Source organism: Aquila chrysaetos, chromosome 2 (assembly GCF_900496995.4).
Source record: "Aquila chrysaetos chrysaetos chromosome 2, bAquChr1.4, whole genome shotgun sequence".
Taxonomy (NCBI): domain Eukaryota; kingdom Metazoa; phylum Chordata; class Aves; order Accipitriformes; family Accipitridae; genus Aquila; species Aquila chrysaetos.
Window position 1 is genome coordinate 38,160,343 of NC_044005.1, and position 27,361 is coordinate 38,187,703.

A 27,361-nucleotide genomic window follows, 5' to 3' on the forward strand; every position below is an offset into this window, starting at 1 on the left:
CTAATAATAATAATGATAACACTAATAAAATGACAACAGCAATAATGAAAGGATTGGAATATACAAATGATGCGCAGTGCAATTGCTCACCACCCGCTGATCGACACCCAGTTAGTCCCTGAGCGGCAATCCCCCCTGCCCCCACTCCCCCCAGTTTATATACTGGGTATGACCACATGGTATGGAATACCCCGTTGGCCAGTTTGGGTCAGCTGCCCTGGTTGTGTCCTGTGCCAACTTGTTGTGCCCCTCCAGCTTTCTCACTGGCTGGGCATGAGAAGCTGAAAAATCCTTGACTTTAGATTAAACACTACTGAGCAACAACTGAAAACATCAGTGTTATCAACATTCTTGGCATACTGAACTCAAAACATAGCACTGTACCAGCTACTAGGGAGACAATTAACTGTATCCCAGCTGAAACCAGGACAAGCAGTGACCTGGCTGAATTTCAGATAGTGATATCGGAGCAGTTAATATCATTTAAGCGTTGCATTAGCAGCAGGTTACTGCTCAACTCGTTAGTTCTGTTTGACGTCAAGCATGCCACTTCATCTTTTCCCTACTTACAGGGCCAAAAGAAGCATTTTGTTTTGCTGCTTTACTTTGAATTTCAGTGTTGCTAATGATAAAGAATTCAAGCTTGGTTTGTATTCTGTTGTTGGTTTGGTAATAGAAACTTGCACAGCTGTGCTTATCTACTGTGTGTTTAAATTTCTAGAAGGTATTTCTTGCTGCATAAGAATTTGTTTAAAATAGTTTACTTTGGAGGCTCAACTTGATAGGTTTCTTTCGTTATGTAGTGTATTGAAATCATGAAGAGTCATTCTGAATGGTGTGGTTTACGAAAATTAATTCAGCTCTAGCTTTGCAGCAAATAATAGCTGAGCTTTATAAAAGTAGTTGAAAAATGTTGTAAGGTCCTGTTTTTCAGGCACTAAAACCTCTCTAGAAACCCCCCCCCCCCCCCCCCATTTCAGCCTGCTGTGTCTGTGGGGACATTTTTCAGTTAAAGTGTCTGTTTTATTTTATTCCGTCATCTCCTCTAAAAACCCCCAAAGCTCTTTGACCTTTGAAAGCTTCATTTGACATGCTCTGTAATTACATCTTTTGTTATTTTTGAAAGGTGGCTTTGATGTTTAATCTGGATACTTCACCTTGCTATGGTGAATTGGTTTTCATGGAGCGCTACCAAGAGGCGGTACGAGAAATGGCAAGAGTGGAGCACAATATTGAGAATCAAGCATCAGATGGCACAGGAGGCATCAGGAAATCTGGCAGTGGCCGTTCGACACTGCAAGCTATTGGGAATGCAGCAGCAGCTGGTAAGGGCTGGGTTTCTTGAGTTCTTCTCAAAAGGTGGGGGAGAAGTGGAAAACAGGAGGAAGAAACTTGAATCCTGTCATAATGAGTGCAACAATTGTTCAGAAGAGTAAGCTGTGGTTCTTTGACTTAAAAGGAGTCCACGAATGCTGAAATTTGCTGTTGATGCCCAATTAGTTTATCCATTCTACAGTAATTGGTCCATGAAGCAGGCCATCTATTGAATTATTTTTCCTAAAGGATTAGAGAATAATTATCCATGACAGGATCTGAGATAAATATGCTGTTTAATTAGTGATTTTGTGTTTTGCTGACGCATGTAGGTATGGTATTTTATTCTATCTCGGATGTTACTGATAAATTGCTTGCAACTTCTGGAAGTCTTGCCCCTACTCTCCAAGAAAACTTCTGGATCAGCAACATCCAGCTGGAGCATACTGATCCTCTGTGGGAAGTCCTTGAGGACCTCAGTCCTTCAGCAATGGCGGCATTTGATCTAGCTTGTACTCAGTGCCATCTTTGGAAAACATGCAAGCAGCTTTTGGAAACAGCAGAAAGGCGACTGTACAACAGCCTTGAAACTCGGGGTAGGCTTTTGATTTTTGAGTTTATCAACATGGGCCTGGGAGTAGAAAAAGCTGCTCTATGCTGTGTTGTTTGTGCTAACACCTGAGTCTTAATTAAATCTCATTGTGTACTTGCATGTTAGTTTCTCTTTTTTCCACTCCTAACTTTTATTTTGTCCCCCTTTGCACAATGACTTTTCCAGGCCACCGACCTGACTTTGTTTTACTGCACTCTGAAGGTGTAAAGGGTTTCCCAGCAGTTCTCCAGCAAATAAGTAAAATTCTCAACTATTCCTGCACATCACAAGGGCAATCCAAGCCAGGTAGTGTGCTTTGCTGATAAGATTTTCTGTTGAAACGTGCTTAAATCAAATTCTTGCCTTCTGTTGCAATGGAAGTTTCAACTTCCAATTTTTTAGCTTAATATTTAAAATAAAAAAAGGCGGGGGGGGGGGGGGGTGGACCCAAGCTCAATTCTGAATAAATTGAACACTTTGAATTTGGCAAACTAGTTGTACTATAATACAATTTTGGTTCTGTGGGACTTTTTCTGTGCAAAAATATTTGTCTTTGTTATAGTTGCTGTTTGTTTCTCCCTCTTTGTAGAGGTCTCAGATGAGAAAATAGGGAGTCATTTTCGATGCAGTATTGTAGATCTTCTGCAAGCTTGCTACCCTGCCTTGACAGAAGAAAGTATTACTAATGAAATTGTTTTATCACAAAATCTGGATCAAATCCTAAAAGCACTGACACGTGTTGAGCATTCTGTGGGTGAGTTATTTTTTGTGATTGTGAAGACTGACAAATTGATCTAAATTTTTGTTTTGGCCTGTCCGGACAACTATAAATCTAGTAGTAATGTTCTTTGATGTATGCATAATTATATATTTTTTAAAATCCTAAATGCAAAGTGTAAAATCTATCTGTAATTCTTATATTCCGGGCGTTTTGTTTTCAGAGCTAAAATTGTGAATTTGCCAGAGAAGAAAGGAAAGCATCACTGAGTACAGTCGAGGTTATTATTTGTCCTACTTTTCTTCAGTCCTAACAAGGAATTCTTTAAGTGTATTTTAACCTGACAGGTTATAGATAATTAGGTGTATCCTTACTGTTGCCTTTTTTTTTTTTTTTTTTTTTTTAACAAAAAGGAGATAAAGTTATAAAACTATTGTAGCATAACGCCTTCCAGTTTTCATAGGGCTATCATAAAACATCTCATCCTTTTCTGAAGAAGTCTTCCACAGTTGCCTTTTCTCAGAGTTCTCTTCATTATATAGCACTCGGGTGTCGTCTTATGTTTTTTTTCTTTCTCCATTCACCAAATTTCTAAATGGCATGTAGGTGTTCGTGAAATATTTAAAGATATTTGTATGTTTAATGAGCAAAATTTAGGAGAGCTCTAAGGGCTAAATGTTATGGAGCACAAGGACTGGTCAAGACCTGTGTTTTAGAATAAGCTTATTTGTTAACGACACACAACTAGAAATATTTTAGGCCTGCGTTAATATATTTCTAACTCATCAGAGGCACGGTTACTAATTTAGATGAACCATTGATTTATTCTGCTGTGAAAATTTCTCTTGCGTTCAATAAAATTATAATGCCCAGACTGAGATCTGTAATTGCAGAGAGGAAATCAGGCTAAACAATTTCTTTTCCCCGCCCCACCCCCCCCCCCCCCCTTCATTTTTGGCATTTAATACTTACTTGAAACTTGGATGTATGTCTGTTCTCTTAAACCAGACTCTAAAGGAAACCTGCTTGGGACCTTGGTGGAGCAGGCCTCTCTCAAACCTACGGAGCTGGAGAAGCACCTGGTTTGGAATCAAACACAGCTCCTGCTGAGAACTCTTGACCAAACCATGCCAGAGAGCAACATGCAGACAAACTTTGTGAGGGCCTTCTTTGACTACATCACTACATTGGCTGCTGTTGTGTTACGAAGCCTGAATGCAGAGCTAGGTAAGGGGTTCCTGCTGGAAAGTCTGACCCTAGGTGAAGATACCCAGACTGTGTAGCCTGGCCTGATTCTGGAAAGTAATTGTGCAAAAATGATTCCTTGCCAAATGTGCCTACTACCTGTGCATAGTCAGATCTTTTGCTTTCAAGTATTATCGCACTGCTTTTCAAATTTTATTTCTTAACACCTAGGCCACCCTCAGCTAAGATAAAAATAGCTGATGGCAGTAGGAAAACAAGAACAGAAATGTTAACTACTGACCCAGATTCTGCACTTCGTTTAGACAAAACAAACAACCCCGACCTCCAAAAATTCTGATCAGTACCCTGTAAGGTGAGACTGATTTTTGCATCCAGTGGATCAGGATGCTGTGTGCTTTTCAGCTCCCTTAGAGGCAACCAGTGCCCTGCTGCTCCACAGGGATAAGAAGAGAATGTGTAGAAGGCTATGCAGAGGTAACTAGGCAGAATTTTTTCTTAGAATCAGCAGGTGATGGTGGTCCATGAAAAGAAATGCATCATCAGCACATAAAACTGTCAGAAGAACAGAACAATTTACTGTGCTAGGAGAAAAAACACTGGTCTGTTTTTTAAAGTTGACACTAATTGAGCTGCACTAATGTAAAATACCACAGTACTGATTTCAGAGAATACCTTCCCAAGAGGATAAGAAAAAAGGGCAGAGATCTGTTTTCAGACATGCTGGTTCAGCTCGGGTCACTACCATGCCAGCCATAACTTCTGTATGGACGTGATTCAGTCCTCATTGACTAACTGCCAAAGCCAAAAAAATGCACAGTATTTAAGGGCTGTGTGAGTTCTGGGGAAACTTTATTGTACTGGAAGATAAAAGGAAAAGGTAAACTTACAAGAATATGTTCAGAGTTACTCAACATAGTGGATACAAAGGCTTTTCAGCAATACTGACTAAGGTTTCACTCTTTTTGTAAAAGTAGCTTTACATTTGTGAGTTCCCTCTGCCGTTGCTCACTTTGACTTGAATAGAGCATGGACTCACTAATCTACATCCAGAGACTCCTCAGAAACCAGTACGGCACATTTTCGGTCTCTCACTGCAAATACATGTTTTGGTGAAAGTTTGAAGTAGAGTTGCTAAACTGTTTGAACCTAGATCTCGCTTAAAGGCCAAAGACTCTTCACGCTACCTGTTTTGGTAATAGGTCCAGTAAAATGTGAGCCAGTGGTGCCAAGTTTGAGAGGTGTATCGTAATCACAAATGCCTTGCAATTTACTCTGGATTTTACCACGCTGTTAATGCAGACCTCTGTGAATTTAGTCAAAGAGGTTTCAGACTCCAGGCTCTTAAAATTTGTGTTCCTAAACTAAGACTTGGTTGGTGTATTCAGCTAATGTGTTTGTATTATAATAAATGTTTTGATTTTTTTTTTTTTTTTTTTTTTTTTTAAGACCTGTCTGCAGAAGTGAAAGTGGGGAACCCTTTCATCCTGTTACAGCAGAGTCCATCTCAGCTGCTCTCCCAGCTTGTGTTTGAGAGACAGGTTCATCCTGACAGGTTGGTGCTTTTCATATTATATACTTCTCTAGGTTATCTTGGTGTTGATGACTTTAGACCTCAGCCAGGATTAAATTCTTCTCTGGCTGCTTAGCACAGGTAGTACAGCCTGCTGTGTCCCACCAGCCAATTACTTAATGCTGCAAGGATTAGTGTGCAGGGAGGAGCTTACTCAGTGGCTTCTCTACCAACCTGAAGATTTTTGACAGGGAAAACTGTGGCTCCATGTTTTTAACAATTACTGTCTGTTGTGAAGAGAGAGTGCATTTATGTGGATTTTTTGACTGAATGTGTGGCAGTTCAGAGTGGTGGACTTGCAGCTTAGCAATGTAATAAAATACAATACACCAGTAGGGCTTCTTAAGAATACAGCTGAGCATGGCTCTTGCCCTGGTCAGTAGGTAAACTGGATAATCTAAGGTCTTTCTATCACAAATTACTGAATTAGGCTGGCATGGAAAGTGTCTGATTTGACGAAGTAGCTCTTAAAAAGATGAGCAGTAATGGTGAACCATTCTACTGTCTCGCATTTAGGTAAAAGTCAATGTTTGAGGAGTAAGTTCTTTAAAGGAATGGCAGCGTAAGCTCCGAGTTATTGATGTTGTGCTGTGTACGGGTATTTTTTTCCATACTGTAAACATAGGATATGTAGTCTTCCTGTGTATGTACCTGTGAAGAATATTAGGGGGCTTGTGTTCACAAAATGTTTGGAAGATTTATGAAAATACGTAATCGTAAAGTACCTTTGATATGTGCTGGGTAAGCTGGTTCTGTTTTCAATCCTGCAGGCTTTCTTCTCTCTTGGCTAAAGAAGAGTTGAACTTGAATGTGCAGGAAGTTATTGTTAACTGTTGCTGTGAACGACTGTCCTTGTGCAGTGCAAGGCAAAACAGCCAGGCAAAGTCTCTTCTGACAAACATCAGTAACTTAGCACACCAGTGTGCCTACCGCTGCCTGCCAGATGTTGAATTACCTATTCACAATTCTGCAATGACCTCTGAGGATAACTCCACTCAGGGAGTGTTCTCTCTGAATGACTTGAGCCAGCACACACTCACTGCATCCTCCCTGGACTTCCTAAAGTCTCAGTCGAAGCTAATGGCCACAGTGGCATGTCTAAGTGCATCTAATATACAGAAAATTCCCAAATCAAGTTTATCTTGGATGGAATTTCGGGGCAAACGGGAGGTGCCCTTAGGTTTGGAACAGATTTCCAGGGAGTGTGAGGTGTTATTGAAGGACTTCCCAATATTGGAACGATTTCTTCTCGCTATGTTTGAGCCACTTCAGAACCAGCAAGAGGAAGGTAGCAGTTTGGCTACTGTCTTCTCTGGCAAGACATACATATCTCTGGTTCTCCTAGGATTGCATTCCCCCACAGCTGTTAAGGTATTAATGGGAGTCTTGGAACAAGCTCTTGCTGCAAAGGATTGGGACAGAGCTCTGAAGGTCTTAGATCTGTACAGTCAGGATGTGGAGGAGCTGGTCAATGTGAAGGATGCTGTGCTGAGCTGTGCAACTGCTGAAGGTAAGAAGTATTAAGTCAGGCTTTTTTCCCTTCAACTTTTTCTTTTTTTTTTTTTTTTTTTTTTTTTTATTATGAAGAATACAGCCTGCACCAGGAGGTGGAAACTAAAGTAGTGGTCCTTGGGCAAATCCAAAGATGGAAACAGATCCCTTCCTTTCCTTCATCCTAAATTTGCTTTCTCTGATGGTGTAGTTTCTGTTTTGCAAATGTGCAAATCCTGACCAATTTAGTACAAAAGAACTGGAATGCATCTGTTGTGTTATTTTTATGTGAAAAGCTGAATACATCAGGAGGCACTAACCATAGTACTGTTAATGGAACATCTTTTACAGCAGTGTCATTGTCATACATGGATGATGTATCCTGTGAAAGGGTGCCTTTTGGAGTCTAAGGATAGTAAGTATCCCATGCTAACTTTGATTACTTCCCAAGAATCTGATGCTTGGGATGAGTCTTGCACAGATTTTTCAGCACTGCACTGTTTCATTTGGTGATGCGATCCAGTGAGGATGAGGATTTTTTTTATTTTCCAAATTGCAGAAACTGGGTTTCAAACTAGTGGTTTGTTTCCTCCACAGATAAGGATGGTTGGCAATACTTATTCCCAGTAAAAAATGCAACGTTGAGAAGTAGGCTGGCCCTGCGCTGTCTGGACAAATGGCCCCTTGATGCCTGTTTGGAAATCCTAGCTTATTGCATTTCTGATTTGGGCATAACTGATGAACTAAAAGCCAGTCTGCAGAGCAGGAAGAAAGAACTTCAGGTTTATCAAAAGGTACAAAGTCCTTCAAGTAACCAGTGAGATGAAATAGGCAGCTGGGAGCAAATATGCTTGCCCTTTGGAAAAGTTTTAGCCCTTGGTTCTTTTTTGATCATAATAGCTTCTCAAGTCTTTCATCCAAAACAGTTAATGTGTTTTCAGTGCTGTAGTATCCAATTAACACTCGGCTTCCACCCTTCATAACCTTCCCACTCTCCTATTAGCATTCAGGTCTGTAAACATGCTTAGACATAAACCTTTGTGTGAGGCTGTTTTCTTGCAAGGTATTTGTTTTTCCATTCTATACAAATGCTAGAGCCTCTGGAAGTTTTCCATGGCGATTCATCATTTTATAAGCTTGAGAGGTGCAGGTGTACCTAGGCATGGTGTACAAGACTAGTGGTCCAATAAGTGTGTTTGTATTGCAGTCAGTTCTTCTAACTTCAGGGTAGTGCAGATACCCAAGTTAAGTCAGACTAGCTGGCCTGGAGTTAGTTCAGCACAGACTGAAAAGCCAAACAGTGCAAAAAAAGGAGTTGTAAATCCCTGCTGAGCTCTGTCTCGTGGTGGTTCTGCTAACTGACAGTTGTCTCTGTTAGTGCCACCAATGTCTGCAGTATACATGTACTTTTTCATCCCTAATTATTGCCATCTAGTCTTTTAAAAACCTTCCCTTATAAACGTGCTTTGTAGACTCATACCTCCAAGAAAATGGCATAGTCTTTTTTGGAGTGCAAGTGCATTACATCATCCCGAAAAAGGGCTAGAGATAAACATGGCTCTCCTTTTTGACTGTTTTCTTTGTATGAAGCAGCTCTTGATGTGATCAGCTCAGCTGTTTTCTTAGACTTCATGATTGTAGTAGATAAAGCTTTTAAAATCTGTGCTACCCTAATATTAACTTTTTCAGATTTTGAATGTGCAAAATGAACCATTATGGAATGACTGGCAGGATCTGAAAAAAGCCTGCACTGATGACCCCCAGGCCATCATGAATATCATTCTGAAAGCAAAGGTTAGGCATCATCATGTGAATTTTGTTGAATTAGAATGCTCTAAACTTTGAGTAGATAAATTTGTTGAAATAGCATCTTAAAACACTGATCAATGGAGATTACCTTGGGAGGAAGGATTCTGTGCTACAGAAACAAATACAGATCTGTGTTTAATGTCAAGATTTACATGTAGTTGTTAATCCTTAAGTTTAAGTTGTAACTCTTACTCTGAGATACAACCTGTTCTTTTCTCTTAGAATTTTGAAGACTTTAATAGCATGGCTTTTGACATAATACAGGCTTGATTATTATATCAATACTAATACTAAAAAGCCAACTTGCTTACTGTGAGATGAGAAGGCATTCTCAATGCAGCTGTGACTGACAAAATTGAGTATCATCTTCTTGTCAATGTAATTATTTACTTGTTGCATGTGGGAGAGTAGTCTAAGCTACAGAATTTCTGGAGAAGTTGATCAGAACTTTGGGAGAAACAGCTGTATCAGAGAGGGTAGAGTTTGTCCCTCTTTATTTTTTTTTTTAAATTCTTTAGGATTATGAGTTGTTTGAGGAATGGGGGCACTTGTATCCTGTCCCAAGAGAAGACTTGATCAACCTTCACCGTGAGCACCTTCTCCACTTACTGGAGATGGGAGACATGGAAAAAGCATTGCAGGTAATAGCAAAACTCTTTCAGCCTTACATCCATAGATCATATAAGTTGAGAACTCTTTTCTTTGCCTTCTTGTGTGTTTTCATGGCCTTTTTGGTTCTTCCCTTAAGAGATGCTATTTGCTTATATGTATTTTTGGGATCCTGGCTCTCCCCTGTTATGCTTAAGTGAAAATCCAGCTCGGCAATCTAGTTGTTGGACCTAATAGCATAAATGTCACTTACATGGAAATACAAGGCCCCTTTTATTTGAAAAATCATAGTGAAGCATTTCTGTGCTGCTTAAGCAGAAGAATCAGAAGTGAAACTAGTAACAGGAATTGGTCAGTTGTGCTTCAGTGCCCAAATTAGTGAAGTGTGAATTCTTCTGGTTTTAATAATTATGGAGCTCTTGCTAATAACAGTGTAAAATAAAGTGCAGGCTCTGTCCAACTACATAGCTTTAAAAATATTCTGGAAGCAAAGTGGAAACTTCTGATCACTATACCTTCTGTCCCATTCCTTGCTTAATTTTTTGCTTACTTTAATTTTAAAAATATTTTTATTAATAAATGGAGCAAATAGGCAATGAGTAGTCTATAAATGGGTTATCTAAATCATTCTTATATATGTAAGGCACTTGTACAAATTAATTTGTTGGCTGGACCGTTGTAGCGTAATAATCTGTCATGGACTGCCCATTATAAAGGCTACTTTCCAGGAATGTAGTAGGGGTTCACTGTATTTTGTTTGGTTTTGTAGCTTTTACAAAGAATTGAAGACCCTGGTATTTGTCTTGCTATCAGTGAACAGTCTCTTGACCAGCATCCGAACTTGGCAGCCTCTCACTTCTTGGCTGATTACCTCACAGCTCACTTCTATGCAAATCTGACAACAGCACGCCGTAATGAAATCCAGGCACTCTATATGGGATCAAAGGTGAGTTAAACTCCTACATTGTGGGATTAACAGCAATATATAATTATGTAAGTAACTTTATAATACATAATATATATGTAATATATAAAGTTTGTATATTTTACCAGAGCATTCTCACCATATCAGGTCTAAGATCCTTAGTCTTGGGATCCAAAGGGAAGTTAGAGATGGCTTAAAACTTCTCTTCTCCATCTTTGCAGTTAGTATATTATGAGGTGGTTGTATGGTGTTTGAGCTGTAGGGAGTGGAGGAACACACAGGTGAAAAGAGGGTGCGGGTGGAATAAAATAAAATTGTGGTGTTTATCAGGACAGTTGCTGTCTTTGTCCCAAGTGAAGAAGAAAACTTTTTCTTCTTACTAAACTTACTCTCTGTGTCAGTAACACCAGGTGTCCTACATATGCCCACCTGTATGGTGGTCTTTGACACTTGCATGGCATGTTTCTCCCAAGTACCTTCCAAAGGCAGACAGTATCACTCCTCTTTTTGGATGGCCATTGCCTTTACAGAAGTCATACAGGTTCTGTGCTCACCCTGGGAATAGATGCATTAACCAGTAGATTACCTTAGTCGAATGCATTACATGTAAACAAAATGCAGTGCTTTTGGTAATGTCTGTTTTGTTGTAGGACTACAAATAGCAGCTTGTACCAGTGTGTGCCACAACAGTATTTTGCTGGGCTTCCTGTTTCCTTACTTGTCCTTTTTGAAGACATGGTTTAATTTGGAAAGTGTCTATGTTAACTGTCCATCTTTAGGAGAACTGCTCTTAATTTCTCCTCTTGATTTTTCCGCAAATGATGCAAGGATAATGATTGGGCTAAAATTCTTTTTATAAGCTTATTTTAATAAGAGAATATGCTCTACCCTGCTACAACATATTTGTCACAGGGTCACAAAGTGCTTTCTAGTCTTCAACTGCCTCTGAAATGAGGCGGTGTTTTATAGAATGGGAAAGTGGAAGCTAACTAATTTCTGCAAATACACTCAGTAATTCTGTAACAGAAGTAGGAATAGGTCTAAGTAGTCCTACCTCCATTTTTTGGCCTCTATATGTTACTGCATTCTCAGCATAAGCTACTGTGCTAGTTTCTTGTCTTTAATCTCACAAAAACACAGATTTGAAGATGTATAATTTTAATGTGCTTTTTTCCTTGTCTCAGGTGCTGCTGACTCTGCCTGAGCTCTCCCGTGTTAACTACTTCCACCTCTCCTCCAGGCCACTGCTCATGCTGGAACAGCTCCTCATGAATATGAAGGTGGACTGGGTAGCTGTTGCTGTGCAGACACTGCACCAGCTCTTAGCTGGACAGGAAATTGGTTTTACTGTAGAAGACATTGACAATTTGCTCTCCAAGTATGCAGAAAAAGCTCTCAACTTCCCTTTTGCATTAAAAGAAAAGAGATCAGGTGACTGTCCGTGAGAATGCTGTTTTTCACTTGGGAAAGAAGGGCGAATTTCCCCCGGAATCATTTCACCAATTGTGCCACAACATTTTTAGATTTGTGGCTCCAGTCTCCCTGTAGCCCAGGACATGTTCTTAAAGTCTTTGCCCTTCTTGTAAATAGATGTTCTCAAGGACCAACAGCTTCAAAAGTTTCTCGGTCTTTCCTCTGTTGCTTCTTTTTGGGGTCTCTTTTCCTATATGATATTGTTCAATTTTCTTTCATTCTTGTTTAATACAAAGTCACTGACGACTTAAGCAGTTCTAAAACCTGCGGCCAGCTGCATCTTCCCCCAAATAGAATGGGGATTTAATCTTCCATAGTCTTTCCTCCTACCAGAGTCCTGTTCCTTTTTTCATATAAGGGACTTTTAAACTTGTAGTTCTATTTAACATTCTCAGTATGGTTCTCCTTTCTGGTTTGCCAATCCCTTCTTATCCATGTTGCCTCCAAATCTCCTGCATCTGGCTCGCCCCTCTCAGGGTTTTAGAACTCAACACCAGAGGGTGCTGCAGATCGAGTCCAGTGCTTTTGTTTCGTTCTTTTAAAAGCACATGGCATGTGTACCTATCTGTATCTATTTATACCTACATATATGGTACCAACTTGCTTTATGCAAGTTTCCAAATGTTGACTTCATTTCATGATTTAAAGATGCAGCTCTTGCTAACATAAAAACATCAGACTTACCTATCTTTTCTTGCCAAATTACCTATAACTTTGCAAGTATGTTCCTTCCACTGCGATATGAAGCATTTAGTATTTGCCATGAGCATCTTGTGTCAACTAATTGTTTTCACATCTGATACTTATTTTCTGCTGTATTATTCCTGTGCCTATCAGCAGTCCATTGCTTTGATAAGGATCCCTTTCTCTGTGTTTTAGGTCATTGAATTTTATATAGTTTTGCGTGAATTGTTGTGGGCTAATTTTCATGAAAACATAGTAATTTGTAATTACATAGCTAGTTCCGTTTTGTGCTGACATTCTTACATACTGCTGTGAATTGATTCCTGTAATCTTCATAAAAACAGGTGGATGTATGGCCAGTGTTGTTCTCTGATTTTTATTTTTTTTCTTCCTTTTGTCCTAGATTCTCTGATACGTATCCAAGAAAGTCTCAATCAGGCATTGGAATGTGAAGCACTGTCTAAATCGGGATCATCAGAACTATCTCCTGTCAGCTTTACTGGTAAGGCTAAGACCTTGGTGCCATTTTCTTTCAACCTGTTCTTATTTGTTTTATCCCCTATGTATGTGTATACACTTAATAGTAACTTGGGTTGCATTTAATGCAGATTAGTACGTCTCTACAGCTGGGTGCTTTGGGCCCAATTAAAAGAGAACTTAAAGGGGAACAAGAAGTATATGGCTTTGTTTTGATTTTTGGTAGGTATCTACAAAATATCTGAAAAATCAGCACAAAATCTTTCCATTCCAGACCTTACAGAAAAAAACAAGCCTGAACAGACCATAGGAAACAGGACTACATCTGCAGGAGAAAAAAAAAATTACCTCTTTGCCACAGCTAGGGTGCTAGTGGATTAATGGTGCTGCAGGTTAATCTTTCTGTGTCTTGACTTCTGTACTCTCTCTTTGGGTATATAGGCAGAGGTTGTCTGGAAGCCCATCATTGTGGGACTTCTTGTCTTCCTATTCTTTGGTCAGTAACTTTTTTTCTTCTGGATCTTAACTTTGGCTTTACAGTAGAAATCTCATTTGTGTTGTATTTTTTTGTCATTCTTTTGGTCCTTGAATTTACTTTTTTCTAGGATCCCTCTTTTGACCTGAGGGAAATAGCACACCTTGTACTGTCTGAGCGGCTCCACTCACAGTCCTCAAACACAAATAAATAGAAACAAAATAATTTAAGCCGAAACAACTGCCAAATATTTGTGGCTTAAAAACAACCACAAATCCTTCTATAGGTTCCATTCAGCATCTAATGCAAGAGATGCACTCTTCAGAGGACATATATTGTGAGAGATGCATGGTCTGTGCTCTCAGGGAATGACTAGCAAAGGATATCCTCCAACCTCCAAGGCTGGTGATTCTCAGCAAGTGATGGGCCTGAAGTAGAGTTGCACAGTGATATCCTGATCTACAGTTTAGGGTGTCTGAACTGTTCCCTGGTTCTGTATCCTGAACTGAAGACTTCTTGCTCTGCCTACATGAAGTGACAGCAGCGTCTTGGATTGGGCTGTGTAGCTCTTCAGTTTTTCTCATAATGGTCAACTTAATATCTGTATGTTGTTACAAAACTTGAATGCATTGCCCTCTAATGTTCTTCTGCAATCCAGTATCTACTTGGACGAGCATGAGTTAGCTTTATTGGAGTGGAGATTTTTTCTTTTTTAGTGTAGTATTCAGGTACACAGAAAGTGGCCTGCAGGGCTGCAATGACATGTTGAACTTTTTAATTAGCCTGTAGTGTAACTGGCTCACATTATATAAACTAAAAGCCTATCTAATACTGTAAACTTGATTCAACGAGTATTTCATTGGCAAGGTCAAAGATCCCGAAGGCCAAAGACTTAAACTGTTGCCTCTTTGAACTGGTTTCCCCACAGTAGATTGTAAAGGGGACCAGAACAGGGAGGGATATGCTGTTGCTAGCCATACCACACCTCACCTAAGATAACAAAGAAAAGTCTTGGTCTTCAGGAATGTCAACACTGGGTATCCTTGAGATTATATTTTACGCTATATCGCTTTTTGGTATCCATATACTGGGGTAATTTTTTTTCCTCCTCCTACAAGTCTCTGCTTATGATACAAGAACAGATGTTGACAAGTTGTCTTATACTTCTCTAATTGTTATGGTAAATGTCTATTAATAAGTGCGTACTCTTGCTTACCAGTATCGAAGTACTGTAAGTTTACAATCTTACAGTTTTAGCTTAAAGCATATATATTCTTTTCACAATGTTACTCTGCCATGCCTGATTGAAGGATAATGGTAGTCGTCTTGTGAGCTAGAAAGATCTTATAGCCTCAGTAACTCTGTAGTGTTTTCTGGTATTCAAGACTCCATTAAACAGCTTAAATCCCATTCCATGTTTTTCTTGGCCTGGCTTTTTTTAAGGTGTTACCATACCTGCAAGTCCCAGAGACAGAAGTCTGCAGCAGAATTTGTTTCCTCAAGAATTTGTGCCTCCTGAGAAGCCACCACCAAAGCAGCAATGGATACCTGATGACACTGAAATGATATGTATGGTTTGCAAAACTGAACGCTTTACTATGGTAAGGAGCAAAACCAAAGTACAGACATTCCTAGAACTGTGACCTTAACATGAACACTTGCTCATAGTCTGTTTCCTAAGAGACACTAGCTACTTTAGCAAGTTTGTCTGATCAGTGTAGGCCTGACAAGATTGCCAGTCCCTTGATATTTAACCATTAGTTTCCATTTAGTGTAGTTGAGGAGACTAGCAGCAGTTAGCTCCTTGTAGAATCCTGTGAAGTGATAGAGCCTAAAGAGGAAATCTGGACATCAGAGAGGAGACAGCTATGAGATCTCAAAAATGTGTAATAATAGCAGTATTAATATTTCAAAAGCCTGTCTAACTGACTGTGCTGGCAAGAACTAACATGAGCATCCTATAATTCAGATTACCAATATAGAAAATGTAATCTTTGCTGTTGCTTTTCTAAAATCTGTTGTTTCATAGAGTACTTAACAACTGTATTGGCACTCTAAGGGAGAATATTAATTTTGAGTTTTGCAGGTGTGCTGGCAGTCTGTTATCTTCTATTGCTTAGAAACAGTACTGTTTTCTCAAAGTATCTGTTGCTTTTGAATTTGAAAATTACTAAGATGGTGTCAGAAAGACAGTATACAGCTTCTAACTTTTCAAAGAGATGGTCTAATTAGTGCTGTGATCAACATTGGCACAATTTAAATAGTGGAAAGCCCAAGACTGCAGCAAACATGTTTTAAGTACCTACCTCTGGGTATTGGGTTGGGTTTTTTTTCTTTGCCATGCCCTCTCCAGAAAGGGATTGTAACAGTGAGAATCAATCATTGTATAGTCCTGAAAAGCCTTATCATGCATGGTGTTTCCTCTCTTCAAATGGAGTAAGTTTACTCATGAGTGGAGGCATATATAGGAGGGGACTTCATTAAATTCTTTCTGTTGCTCATCCATGACCTCTTTTGCTTAGTTTAACAGGCGCCATCACTGCAGGCGCTGTGGCAGGCTGGTGTGCAGCTCTTGCTCCACCAAGAAAATGGCAGTAGAAGCTTGCAGAGAAAATCTGTCTCGTGTATGCGATCAATGCTATAGCTACTACAACAGAGAACATCTGCCTGGCTTGGTAGAAGACACAAGCGCGTAAGTCCTTCCATTCTAGTTCTCAATTTCATGTACACAGCAGAATGTGTGAATGGAACAAGAGAGAAATAAACATTTGGGTTTATCTGGATAATATAACAACATCAGCTTTTTGGTCTCCAGCTGTTGCGATTTTCAGGTTTGGTAGATATGGCGATGTTCCTTATGCCTCAGTTTACTTTTCAGATTAGAAAGAACACTGGAGAGCTGGGCAACAAAGTCTTTAATTCTATAAGCATCAATTGATCATTAAACCTAAGAACTGAATGCTTTGATGCAGAACATATTCAGCACAAACTACTACAGTGTGGCAAAGTTTCTTGCAGTTTACTCGGCTCCTGGATTAACATTACATGTTGACTAGCTCTGCTGAACATATCAGTGTTTTAATGTTATTCCACAATCCCTTGATTACAACTCCTTGAACCCTTGGGGATTCAAAAGCAAGTTCATGATTAGATAGGCTTTGAAACTGCCCTTAATAAAAGGGACAGCTGTGATGACAGATTTTCATGATGTGGTTGCTTTAAGCTGAGAATTGGACTGAAATTCGTTGTGTATATGTTAGGCCAGCTGGTTTTACTCTCTGTGACCCTGTTAAGCCTGCTTATACTGCCATAGTCGATACTGCCATCAAGGTCACAGAGAGTAAAACTCACTCTTTTCAGCTGCACTTTCAGCTGCATTTCCTCTTTTCCTTGCAAGCCTGCAGGTAGCAGTATCCACTACAGCAGTATCAGCAGGCTTGCTAGGAAAAGATGAATACTGTGCAGATATGAAAAGGAACCTGTGAAAAAACAAGCAGTCACCTCTAGCTAAACCAGTTTCCGTCAGAATGGTTGCTTATACTGCCAGATTAGGTCATCAGAGCCTAGCAGTGAGCTTGAATGCCACCTGTCACGTTCTAATTGCTTAAGTGCCTGGGTTTTTTTATAGTCACCCAATTTGTATATCAAAACCAACTAAATCTTAAGGACAGAGACCTGGATGCCAAAAACTTCATTTTAGCTCTGACATATTCTGATACTGGCAGTTCTTCTTGTTCTCAGCATCTGCTTTTTTATGATGTGTGCAACAGTACTATTCCTACAGAAGGTTATAAGAACTGATTACTTAGTGTCGTTGAAATACAACAGTGCAGAGGCAGGATCTTAGATTTCCAGACAGTAGGGGGCAGGGGCAGGGCAATGGGTCAGAGAGGGCAGGGAGGGAGAGATGTTAGATTTTTACAAGACAGTGTTCTGAAATGGCTAGCTGTTCTGATCTCTCTTTTAAAACTATGTTTTCCCCAGTGTGCTGGAGTAGGCATGATGTTTCTTTCTGTTACTTTATTACAGCAGAAAAGAAGATCCGGACCAAGTGGAAGGTAAGGAATGGAGTAATGTTAAAGTTCAATTTTTTAAAGTGCCTGATTAGCAGCACAGTTAGAGATAGAGAAGCTGATATATCTAGTTGCAGCTGAAGGGTGATCAAAACTTGAGTTACAAAATATCACTGATGGTTTTTGCATTTGCAGGCTGAAATTGAGCATTCCAAACTTCTGTGAATGGAAATTGAGATTTAGGAGAGATGTCTGAGCCAAATTTGAACGTGCTGGATGGGGATTAAAGGAAGGAACTGACAAACAACAGTTAGAGAATGCACCTTGCATACCAGAAACAGTCAGTGAGAGGCTGTGGTATGAGTAGGAATTAATTAGCCCACTACAGACCTGTGCTGAGTGATCCTCTTTTTACAAACCATGATAGTACAACTCTGAATACCACTGCAGTGCACTGTGGTGTTTGATACCCCATGCTGGCTGGGGGTAGCACAGGATGAGGCCCCTCTGGTTGTGTCCTGAGTTCCATCTCCTTTGCTGTTTGTGTGAATATGGACTAGTAATTTCTCTTCGGTGCCTCAGTTTCCACATCTAATATAACACTTCAGAAATAATAACAAAATTTAGTTGACTTTTTCTTTTTACCTGCCATTTTTCCTCAGAAGATATTTACTGTTTGTTGCTTAGTCTGGTGTTTGAGGTGATTCTGCAAAATTTTCCTACACTGACGTGAAACTGTGGCAGACCAAAACATAGTTATTTGAAGTGCTTATAGCAGTAATGTGAAACATGGTGCTAAATTTGCTTTTGTGCTACAAAACAAATTAAAATATTTTTCCTTACTTGTCGCCTTTTTAAGTATGATGGGCTATTTGAGTAATTTTTTTTTGCTGTTGACAGAAGTTTGCTTTACTTAACTGCTGCCTTTGTTACAAGACTGAAACAGCTGAAATGCAGTTTCTGAGCTGCTGCTTCTGGTTAGATCTTTCTGTTTGCCTGCAGCATTGCTACACAGCAATGGGCCCATACGATTCATTCAGTAGGAGTGAATACAAACAGTACGGAAATCCTCAGATTTAAGAGGGAAAGTGTTTTATTCTGCTTTTCTAACTTATCTGATGAGACTGTGAAGAAGGCTTATCATATATCAAATATTTTCAAGCCTGGTTTATTGTAATTATTCCAGTTTCCAGTTCAATTTAGAAATAGTGATTTTCTCTTTTTTTTTTCTTTTTTTTTTATTCACCCTACAGTTTTAGTTACTCAACACTCTAACAGTCCTTCTGTGAAATCTAGAGCAGTGATTTTTTGAGACTTTTTAAGTTTTTCCAGGGCGAAGAGGAAGTTGATCAGGGCAAAGAGTAGTAAATTAGCATTATTCTCCATTTCTTAGCATTGTGAGATTGGCCATTGTTTTTCTGCCAGGAACCACAATCACAAACTTGAGCATCAGAGGGCTTGTGCACTCTCAGCTGCACGCAGATGACAGACAATATTTGATCTGTAGCTATTCTGGGTTACTAATTTCAAAACAGAAATTTCCTTAATCTGGAGGAAAGAAAAAGACTTAACAGAAATGAAATTTCTTGAATCATTTGATCAAATACCCAATTTTCTGCAGTACTAGTTTATATGAAAATGTAAGGAGTTAGCTCATCTTCTCACAGTCTTTTGTCCTCAAGCTGCTGGGCTGTATGTTCAAATAATGAATTCTAAGAAGAAGATACAGGCAGTTAAGTCAATTTACGCTTTCTTTTACAACTTGTTCTTCAGTTTCCCTTTTTAGCTGTAACCCACAGCTGTCATATTTCCACTTCCCTCCTGCTCAGAAATATTTAATAACTTACTGAGGGAAGGCTAAAGAGGGGAGGTTGCTGTGCTTGATGTCCAGTAGGGTAAGAGTTGGATAATCATTTGAAGACATGTTCCTGGAGCCAGTTTTTGGTGACAGGGTGTTGGTAACAGTGAGAGTAAGTTTAGGTACAATTTGGCAGCCTGCTGAGGAATGGAAATGTTTCTGTAATCTGTGTGCTGGACATGTGATACTGGCAGGAAGTGGCACAATGAGAGGATTACAGATAACTGTTTTATGGGAGTATAGGAATGCTCTGCATTATGTGTCCTTAGCCAGCTTTGTTGCTTCTTGTACAGTGATTCTACCTGGTGTTTTCTTTTTGGCTGCAGAAACTTCTAATCATGAATATTCCACAGTGGTGCGAATACCCAAGGCGACTGAGCTTGAATGGATTTTTTCCCTGAACGAAGAGGAGAATGAAATTGTACGCAGTGAATTTTATTATGAACAGGTGAGGTCTGGAGAAAGAGAGTCCAATATAATCAGTTCCCTGGAGAACTATCTCAATACCCATGTTTGTCTCTCTTTCCTCGAATTGTCAGGCTCCCAGCTCTTCCTTGTGTATTGCCATCCTTAGTCTGCACAGTGACAGCATAGTGTGTGGCCACCAACTGATAGAGCACTGCTGCAAGTTGTCCCAAGGGCTCGCTAATCCTGAGGTGGATGCTGGTCTCCTCATGGACATCATGAAACAATTGCTCTTCAGTGCCAAAATGATGTTTGTAAAAGCTGGAAGGAGCCAGGATCTAGCGCTCTGTGACAGGTGATTAGTCAGATGTTCACTAGGATGTATTGAGGTATTGTCGAGACCATTATCCTTTTTTAATGGGGAGTGAAGGGTGGGAGGGTTGTTTTGTGATTGTACTGTGGACATTTTAAACAAGAAGAGAAGTTCATAATGTAAGAATTCAAATAGTAGAAATTCAAGCAGTATGACTACGTGATAATTACTGAGAAAATTCTCAGAGTAGGGAGAAATAATTCACAAAGACTGGGGTAAATATTTTACTTCTGATATTGTGTATCTGCTTTCAATCTATATTTCAATACAGAATTTCAAACCTGCATTTCCGGAGAATGAGCATTTTACACTTTCTGAAGTTTTGTCCTACAGAGCTTGAGGTGGCAGGTGTAATACATGAATTTCACATGTACTAGTTTGATTTGGTAACATGTAGCTGGTGTCTGCAATCAGTGTCTGCCAGTGTTCTACTGAACGTGGCAAAAACCCCAGTAAAAAATAGTCTGGATAGGATAGTATGATGGATAGAGAAACCTGGTATACTGGTGATTAGGAACCACTGTTCTAAGAGTTGTCTTTGACATAAAGTTCTTTATGATAATAGTGAAAGTGTGTGTATTTGTTTAACCTCTTTGTTTTTTCCCAGCTACATCAGCAAAGTGGATGTGTTAAATATTTTGGTTGCTGCTGCTTACCGTCCAATACCATCTTTGGATCAGATTCTTCTCCCTGCAGCAGTAACAAGACTAAGAAATCGGCTTCTGGAAGCAGAGTACTATCAGCTAGCTATAGAGGTAATGACAATGGAGGGATGTCAGTGTTAATAATGCTTCTGTAGTGACTTTTGCTTTTCTCCCTCCTGAGTTCAGATGGATGTGATGTGTGAAATTTATTTAAACAGTTACAAACTGGGATTAAATTTTTCAACAGGGAAGAAATAATTTTCTGAACACTGGAAAAAAATTTCTGAGAAGGGAAAGTCCTTCTGCTGTGGAGCAGGCTGCTGAAGGGAAGGGTAGGGGCCTTGTTTCCTGGTACAATTAAAATTGGAATGGACTTAACTGCAAGAAAGTCATTAAACGGAGGAATCTTGCATCCAGTAGAAGGGCTGAGACATCCTTTGTGGCAGGACTTTATGTGAAGCTTGTATGTTTGATTTCATTTGTCTGTAATCCCACAGCAGACATTAGTAAGACACCTTTCCCAAGCGTTTACTTGGAAATCAGCAATGGTGGCAAATACATCTATGAGAGTTCATCTGGTGTGGTTTATCATCTTCTGTCTTTCTTTTGCTCCCAGAATTTCATAAGCCTCTGTTTTATTGCATTGCAGTTTAAGAACAGGATTATGATACTACAAACAGGATTAGGATTTTTAAGGGGTAATAAACAGCAGGAATATATGACCTATTTGAATAAAAATGGTTCATGTTTAAAGGCAGCTGGTGTACTAAAGAAAATCAGGAATAAATTTGATCAGCAAAGTTCTGTGAAATAAAAAATATCCTGGTGGTTTGTGAAGCATCTTCTGTTGCTTTTTTTGAAACCACAAACCTGATGAATTCTGCTCTGTAAAAATCATCTGCTTTAGAAAAGCAGATGTGAAAATGTCCTGAATTTTAAAACTGCTGAACTGAAATTTCCCAGAAAGATAGTTGCTTAAACTTGTACAATAAAAAATACTTCCATGTTTGGAGATCATGGGTGTTTTGGTAGTTGGCATTTTGTGCCAGTAATATGGAAATAATCAGCACTGATTTTTTCAGGTTTCATTTTGGTTTTAATGGGAAATGTGCTCTATGAAGTGAAAGGTCACAATCTCAGACTGTGTGGTAAGCCAGTTTTCCTGTTTTCTATACTGGGACTGTGTTGCAATATTAACGAATTATTTTGAATTTAGGTTTCTACAAAATCTGGGTTGGACCCAGGTGGAGCATGGCATGCCTGGGGCATGGCTTGCCTTAAAGCTGGAAACTTAAGTTCAGCAAGAGAGAAGTTTAACCGCTGTTTAAAGCCACCTATGGATCTAAACCAGCTGAACCATGGTTCAAGGCTAGTCCAGGATGTGATACAGTACCTGGAGTCCACAGTGAAGCCCGTACTCATTGCGGTAAGGGTATTCTGTTCTGTCTGCTCTGAAGGGCTATAACAAAGCCAAGTAATGATGTTTTAATACACATCTTATGGCAACACGTTACAATATCAGGTGTTAGGGGGTTTTTTCCTTCTTTTGTCATGATTGCATATTGCAAACTGAATATTGTTGGGAAATTTGTTAGCTGTTTCATCACAGTGAATTGGTGGCTGAGAACCAGACAATAGGATTTCATAGTATCTGGGGACATACTTGGTGGAGGGGAAAGCTGTTCTGGTTAACATGTTATTACTACAGTATGAGGAAACTAAACTCAATCCCAACAGTACGTTGTGGTGCTGCAGTAATGCCATTTTTTTGACTGAAACTGATAACTTTGCAGGAATTCAAAGGAGAATTTACAAATGCTGTCCCACTCTTCTTTTCTTGTCAAAAAGCACTATTACATGGTTTGGGATTAGCTCTGGAAGTTCTGATTAGGTACCAAAAAATGACTTACAATACTAAGTAACTGCAGAATCATAATGTTGAAAGACCTCTTAGTCGTACATATTTTAGGAGAATAAAAAAGCTTGTTTGAACTAGGTTATTGAAGTAGCTGTTGACAGTGGAATTGTGTTTAAATAAGCCTCCTGTCTGTCCCTGGAAACAGCCATGCTAGCTACAGCAACGTTCAGCACCTATGTTGATAGCAGGGTTCCAATCTAGTGTTTATAAAAAGCATGACTGGATTCTCACCCCTCTGAAGTGATAGCTATTTTAAAACCAACAATAACAGAAATGCTTCGGGGCTGAGTGACAAGATCTAACTGAAAAGAAAGTTTTCTTCTTACTCATCACCTGTCATTGATTCTGTGCTTTAACGGCAGGATGATGATTACTTTGCCACGTTAAGGGAACTTGAAGCAACACTGAGAACAAGAAGTCTGTCTCTGGAGATGGTGTGTGAGGGGAAAATTCAGCACAACAGCTACTATCAAGAGTGCTTGTTCTATTTACATAGTTACGGCACTAATCTGGCAATAATAAGCTTTTACATGAGGCATGACTGTATGAGAGAAGCACTGCTTCACTTGCTAAATAAGGTGAGTAATCTAATTTGCCACCACCTAAATTGAAATTTGAAAAGTAGCTAAGAGGGCTTCAAGGGTAGTCTAAGATGGTGATGAGCATCATGCAGCATTCTGGGTGTTTTTCTGCACAGGAGTTTTCTGAGGTCTTAAATGTTGTTATACGAACTATCCCGTGACTTACAAGAATTCAGGGACATGAAAAAATAACTTTGATCTTTATATCTTGTGTTTAATCTCTCTTTCCCATTGTGTTGAAACAGTGGCTTCTAGAGAGGAGAAAATGGTTTATTTTTTTTTGATAGAGGTCCTGCATCAACAGCACACTCTTTTCTACAAAGCTGAAGACTTGGGACTAATTCTTACACAGTTCGGAAGAAAGAAGGAAGATTTTGAATTCCAGTGTGCTGATAACACTAGACTTTACTCTCTATCACAGTAGCTCTGACTCTTGGTATTGTTTGTTGAATTGGACATTCTCGTTTGCACTTCTGTAGCTGTTAGGAGTATAAGGGAATACAGGATCACATCCCAGAAGACAGAAATCTAGGGAAGCCAAAACGTGGTTTCCATTTCTCCCTTAGGAAAACTGCACAATATAGGAGGGCTTAAGAATGTCTGGAGAAGACAGTTCTGTTGGTGCTAAATTACAATTAAACCTAGAAATTATTCCAGTAAGGTTCTCACTAATTCATTAAGGGTGCTTCTTGGGAGATGTGGAGGAGATGTGAATTCATTGCATCTCACCAGCCTGAAAGCTGCTAAGTGTGTGGGTTTTGGGGTGGTTTTTGCTTTAAGTTTCTGTGCTTGTGTTTGATTTACTGATTTTTTTGTATTATTATTATTTGAAATAATTCTTATTGAGAAAGTACAACTTGAAACATCAAATTCCGTTATCTTCAGTCTGCTTACGAGCTTTATTAATAGAAAATTAAGTTGTCTTATCAGCCCTGCTTTCTCATTGCATCATCAGTCATTCTAAGCTTGTATACTTACCTGCATATCAAATTTCCTTTTCAAATATGTCCTTCATATTGGTTTAAATTTGCCTTTAAAGTTGCATATTTTTGCAATGTTGGTGAAATAATTTCACTACTTAAGTAGCAGGCTTTGAAAATACTTTAGACATACAATTTGATGTGGAAGTTTTGGACAAGGAGACTGGTAGTAATCACGCAAACTAGAGAAGAAGGTTTGTTAAAGCTGTAAGGTACTAGGCTTCTGATGAAACATTTTGCAGTTGGTTGTTTGGAAACATTTTATGTGTACAGGCTTTGTAGCTTGTATCTTACTCTGAGATTAAAAAAAAATAAAAAAAATCCATATCATGTCTTTAAAATGTTTGTGCAGGCCATGTTGTCACACATGCTTCTTTCCATAGTAACATTAATATGTGAGGCTGCATTTGCGAGACCATAATCAGGAGGTCAAGGGAAGTAAATATCCCCCTCAGCTCACTACTTGTGAGGTTTCATCTGAACTACTGTGCCCAGTTTTGTGTTCCCTAGTACAAAACAGACATTGTCAAAGTGGAGCAAGTCTAATGGAAGGCCACCAAAGTGGCTAGGGGCCTGAAGCACATGATATATGAGGAGAGTGATAGAGCTAGGTTTTTCCAGCTTGAAGAAGGCAAAAGGAGATCTCTGTGCTGTTTTCAGCTACCAAGTGGGTGATTGTAGGGAAGATAGAGCCAGGCTTATCTCACATGTGCACAGTAAAAGGATAAGAGACAGTGGACACAATTTGGAGCAAGGGAAATTCCAACCAGATATAAGGAAAAGGTTTTTTTGCAGTGGGGATATTTAGACATAGTAACTGGGCCCCAGAGAGGCAGTTTAATTGCCCTACTTTGTTATGCTCAGAACTTGACTGGACAGGCCCAGAGCAGTGTGACCTAACTTGGAAGCCATTCTTTGATTGGGGGTTTGAACCAAATGACCTCCAGAGATCCCTCCCAACCTAAATTATTTATTCATTTTATGTTCTCTGTCACTTAATACTCCTTTATGTTATATGAAGAAAATCAACAAGCTGCTGTGGCTTTGCTTCAAGCAACCTTTCTGATGTTTGTGTAGGAATCCCCATCGGAAGTGTTCATTGAAGGGATCTTCACTCCAAGTTATGAAAGTGGAAAACTGCATATGTTGGAGAACTTGCTGGAAACCATTGATCCAGGATTGGAGAGCTGGGGAGTCTACTTGATTGCAGCCTGCAAATACTTGCAGAGAAAGAACTACTACCATATTCTGTATGAGCTGCAACAGTTCATGAAGGTAAGATGAGGGTCAGTGCCATCTCTTTCAGTGAAATGTTGAATACTGACTTTTGATTGTTTACATTGGTGTAAATCTGCATGATGGACAACTATATTTTTGCTACATTCCAATCCTAAAAAACAGAGAGGAAGGTGTGAGCCCGACTGAAGCTGACCTGCTGTGCATTTGCCATGGATCTGGCGCATTGCAGTAGCTTGACTACTGTTTTGAAGAAAACAGAGCATTGCCTGCTTTGTGTGAGCACTTTAGTACAGACAGCAATTAGTGAAGGTGGTGTACTTTGGTTCATCTTAGTGTTCAGTATATTTCTTCTAGGATCACGTTCGTGCTGCCATGACCTGCATTAGATTTTTCACTCACGGAGCAAAGTCTTACACTGAACTGGGAGGCAAACAGACATGGCTTCTAAAGATCAAGGACCATCTCAAAGTCTATCTGCAGGAGGTCTCAAGAAGTTCAGGAAGGAAAAAAATGGCATTCACTTTTCGGAAGAAAATGTCTGCTACAGATGTGTCAAGGTATCTACAAACATGAACCTAAGTTACAGGAAAGGGGAAATTCAGGCTATTGTCTTCTTTTCGTTGTTGTTGTCCTTTTTTTTTTTTTTTTTTTTTTTTTTTTCCCCTCCCAGTGGTTGTGTTTAAGTTGGCTGTAGCTAACACATGGTAGCTGTGCCTGACCCAAATCTTACTTTTATGTAGTTGCAAGTACAGGATTCCCATTAGCTTTTCCCCCAACAGCCCAACCCAGGAGATGAGCAAGTGTTTCTACTAAAAATATCAGTCTATGTATCATCTACCTTCCTTTAATTTAAAAAACAAACCCTACAGTGCATAGACAGCTATGTATCAACCACAAGTTTTCATGCTTCTGCTCTTCCTTTCCTCTCCACAAAGCAAGCAGCTTTGTGGTGCTTAGCTTCTTACCAGGGCTAACTCACAACATTCAACTATGTACAAGTTATAGGTGCCAGACATAACTGAATCCCTGTATTCAAAATTTGAAGTGTAAATTTAGCCAGATCTCTCTTTTACTTGGGCTTTTATATCTTGGTTTTCTTAGGGGCTTTTTTCTTTCCTTTTCTTAGGCTGGACTCTAATTTAAAGGTGGGGAGGAGTGTGTGTGATGAGGTGGAAAAGAGGGAGCCAGATATTTGGGATCCAGATTCTTTGGCTAACTTCTTTTGAAATAATGTGAACAAGTGCTCTCCTTCAGCTTGCGATGCATGTTAAGTGCACAGATCTGGAAAGTATCTCATTGCTGCAGACTTGGCTACACAAAAGACAAAGTCAAAAAGTCACTAAAATAATTATTGTTTGGAAATATACCATATTTTGAAATGTGTTGAAGAAATTAGTAAGTTCACACAAATAATAATTGACACTTTCTATTTCAAAATAAAGTCAGAATTTTTCCTTTATCTAGGCACATCAATACAGTTGATCTGCAGATGGAGGTAACAAAGTTCCTGCATCGATGTGAGAGCTCAGGAACGTGTCAAATGTCAGGTTCCTCCTTGCCCACACTCTTTGGAAACAATAACATGAAAATGGATGTTGCTTGCAAGGTACTTATTGCTATTTCAAACACAGCTTTATTTTTCATCATCAACACTAACTTGAAACATTTGATGGTTGGAGCAACCTCTTGTATTTTTCATGGGCAGGTTACTTGTCCATGTATGCAACCTACTGTTTATGAAAAATGCATGTTTTTCCTCAAAGTAGCAGAGAACACATGAGAACTTGGAGCTCCTCTCCTCAACGTTCAAACTTTCAGAGGCAGAGCATCCCAAATACAAACAGTAACATGCCTTATGACTATACATCCTGTTGTGTTTTGAAGCAAGGCAAATACTGCTATTATTCTAACTCTTAACTTCAGCTCAGCTCCACCTGTAACTTGCCCAGTGTCCCACAGGGAATCAGTGTGTGACAATAGACCCTATATTTGCTCTACTTGTTGGGG

The 27,361-nt window shown here is 39.4% G+C and overlaps 1 protein-coding gene across 6 annotated transcripts in view; it reads left to right on the forward strand.

Annotated features, from left to right (window-relative positions):
* Positions 1-27,361, forward strand: part of ZFYVE26 (zinc finger FYVE-type containing 26) — a 51,106-nt gene that overhangs the window by 17,705 nt on the left and 6,040 nt on the right. For 3 of the 6 annotated variants that reach the window (XM_041120591.1, XM_041120599.1, XM_041120596.1), the window contains 25 exons: positions 1,127-1,325; positions 1,647-1,910; positions 2,093-2,212; positions 2,496-2,660; positions 3,633-3,851; positions 4,233-4,304; positions 5,277-5,382; positions 6,171-6,910; positions 7,489-7,685; positions 8,581-8,685; positions 9,219-9,341; positions 10,079-10,255; positions 11,419-11,665; positions 12,795-12,893; positions 14,787-14,944; positions 15,866-16,035; positions 17,373-17,401; positions 19,541-19,662; positions 19,754-19,974; positions 20,600-20,747; positions 21,853-22,062; positions 22,917-23,132; positions 25,193-25,390; positions 25,709-25,911; positions 26,819-26,960. In XM_041120591.1, coding sequence (XP_040976525.1) covers positions 1,127-1,325; positions 1,647-1,910; positions 2,093-2,212; positions 2,496-2,660; positions 3,633-3,851; positions 4,233-4,304; positions 5,277-5,382; positions 6,171-6,910; positions 7,489-7,685; positions 8,581-8,685; positions 9,219-9,341; positions 10,079-10,255; positions 11,419-11,665; positions 12,795-12,893; positions 14,787-14,944; positions 15,866-16,035; positions 17,373-17,401; positions 19,541-19,662; positions 19,754-19,974; positions 20,600-20,747; positions 21,853-22,062; positions 22,917-23,132; positions 25,193-25,390; positions 25,709-25,911; positions 26,819-26,960 — 4,650 coding nt within the window. The remainder of the gene's footprint in view (positions 1-1,126; positions 1,326-1,646; positions 1,911-2,092; positions 2,213-2,495; positions 2,661-3,632; positions 3,852-4,232; positions 4,305-5,276; positions 5,383-6,170; positions 6,911-7,488; positions 7,686-8,580; positions 8,686-9,218; positions 9,342-10,078; positions 10,256-11,418; positions 11,666-12,794; positions 12,894-14,786; positions 14,945-15,865; positions 16,036-17,372; positions 17,402-19,540; positions 19,663-19,753; positions 19,975-20,599; positions 20,748-21,852; positions 22,063-22,916; positions 23,133-25,192; positions 25,391-25,708; positions 25,912-26,818; positions 26,961-27,361) is intronic. The other 3 variants (XM_041120605.1, XM_029996615.2, XM_041120592.1) reach the window with 2 other exon arrangements.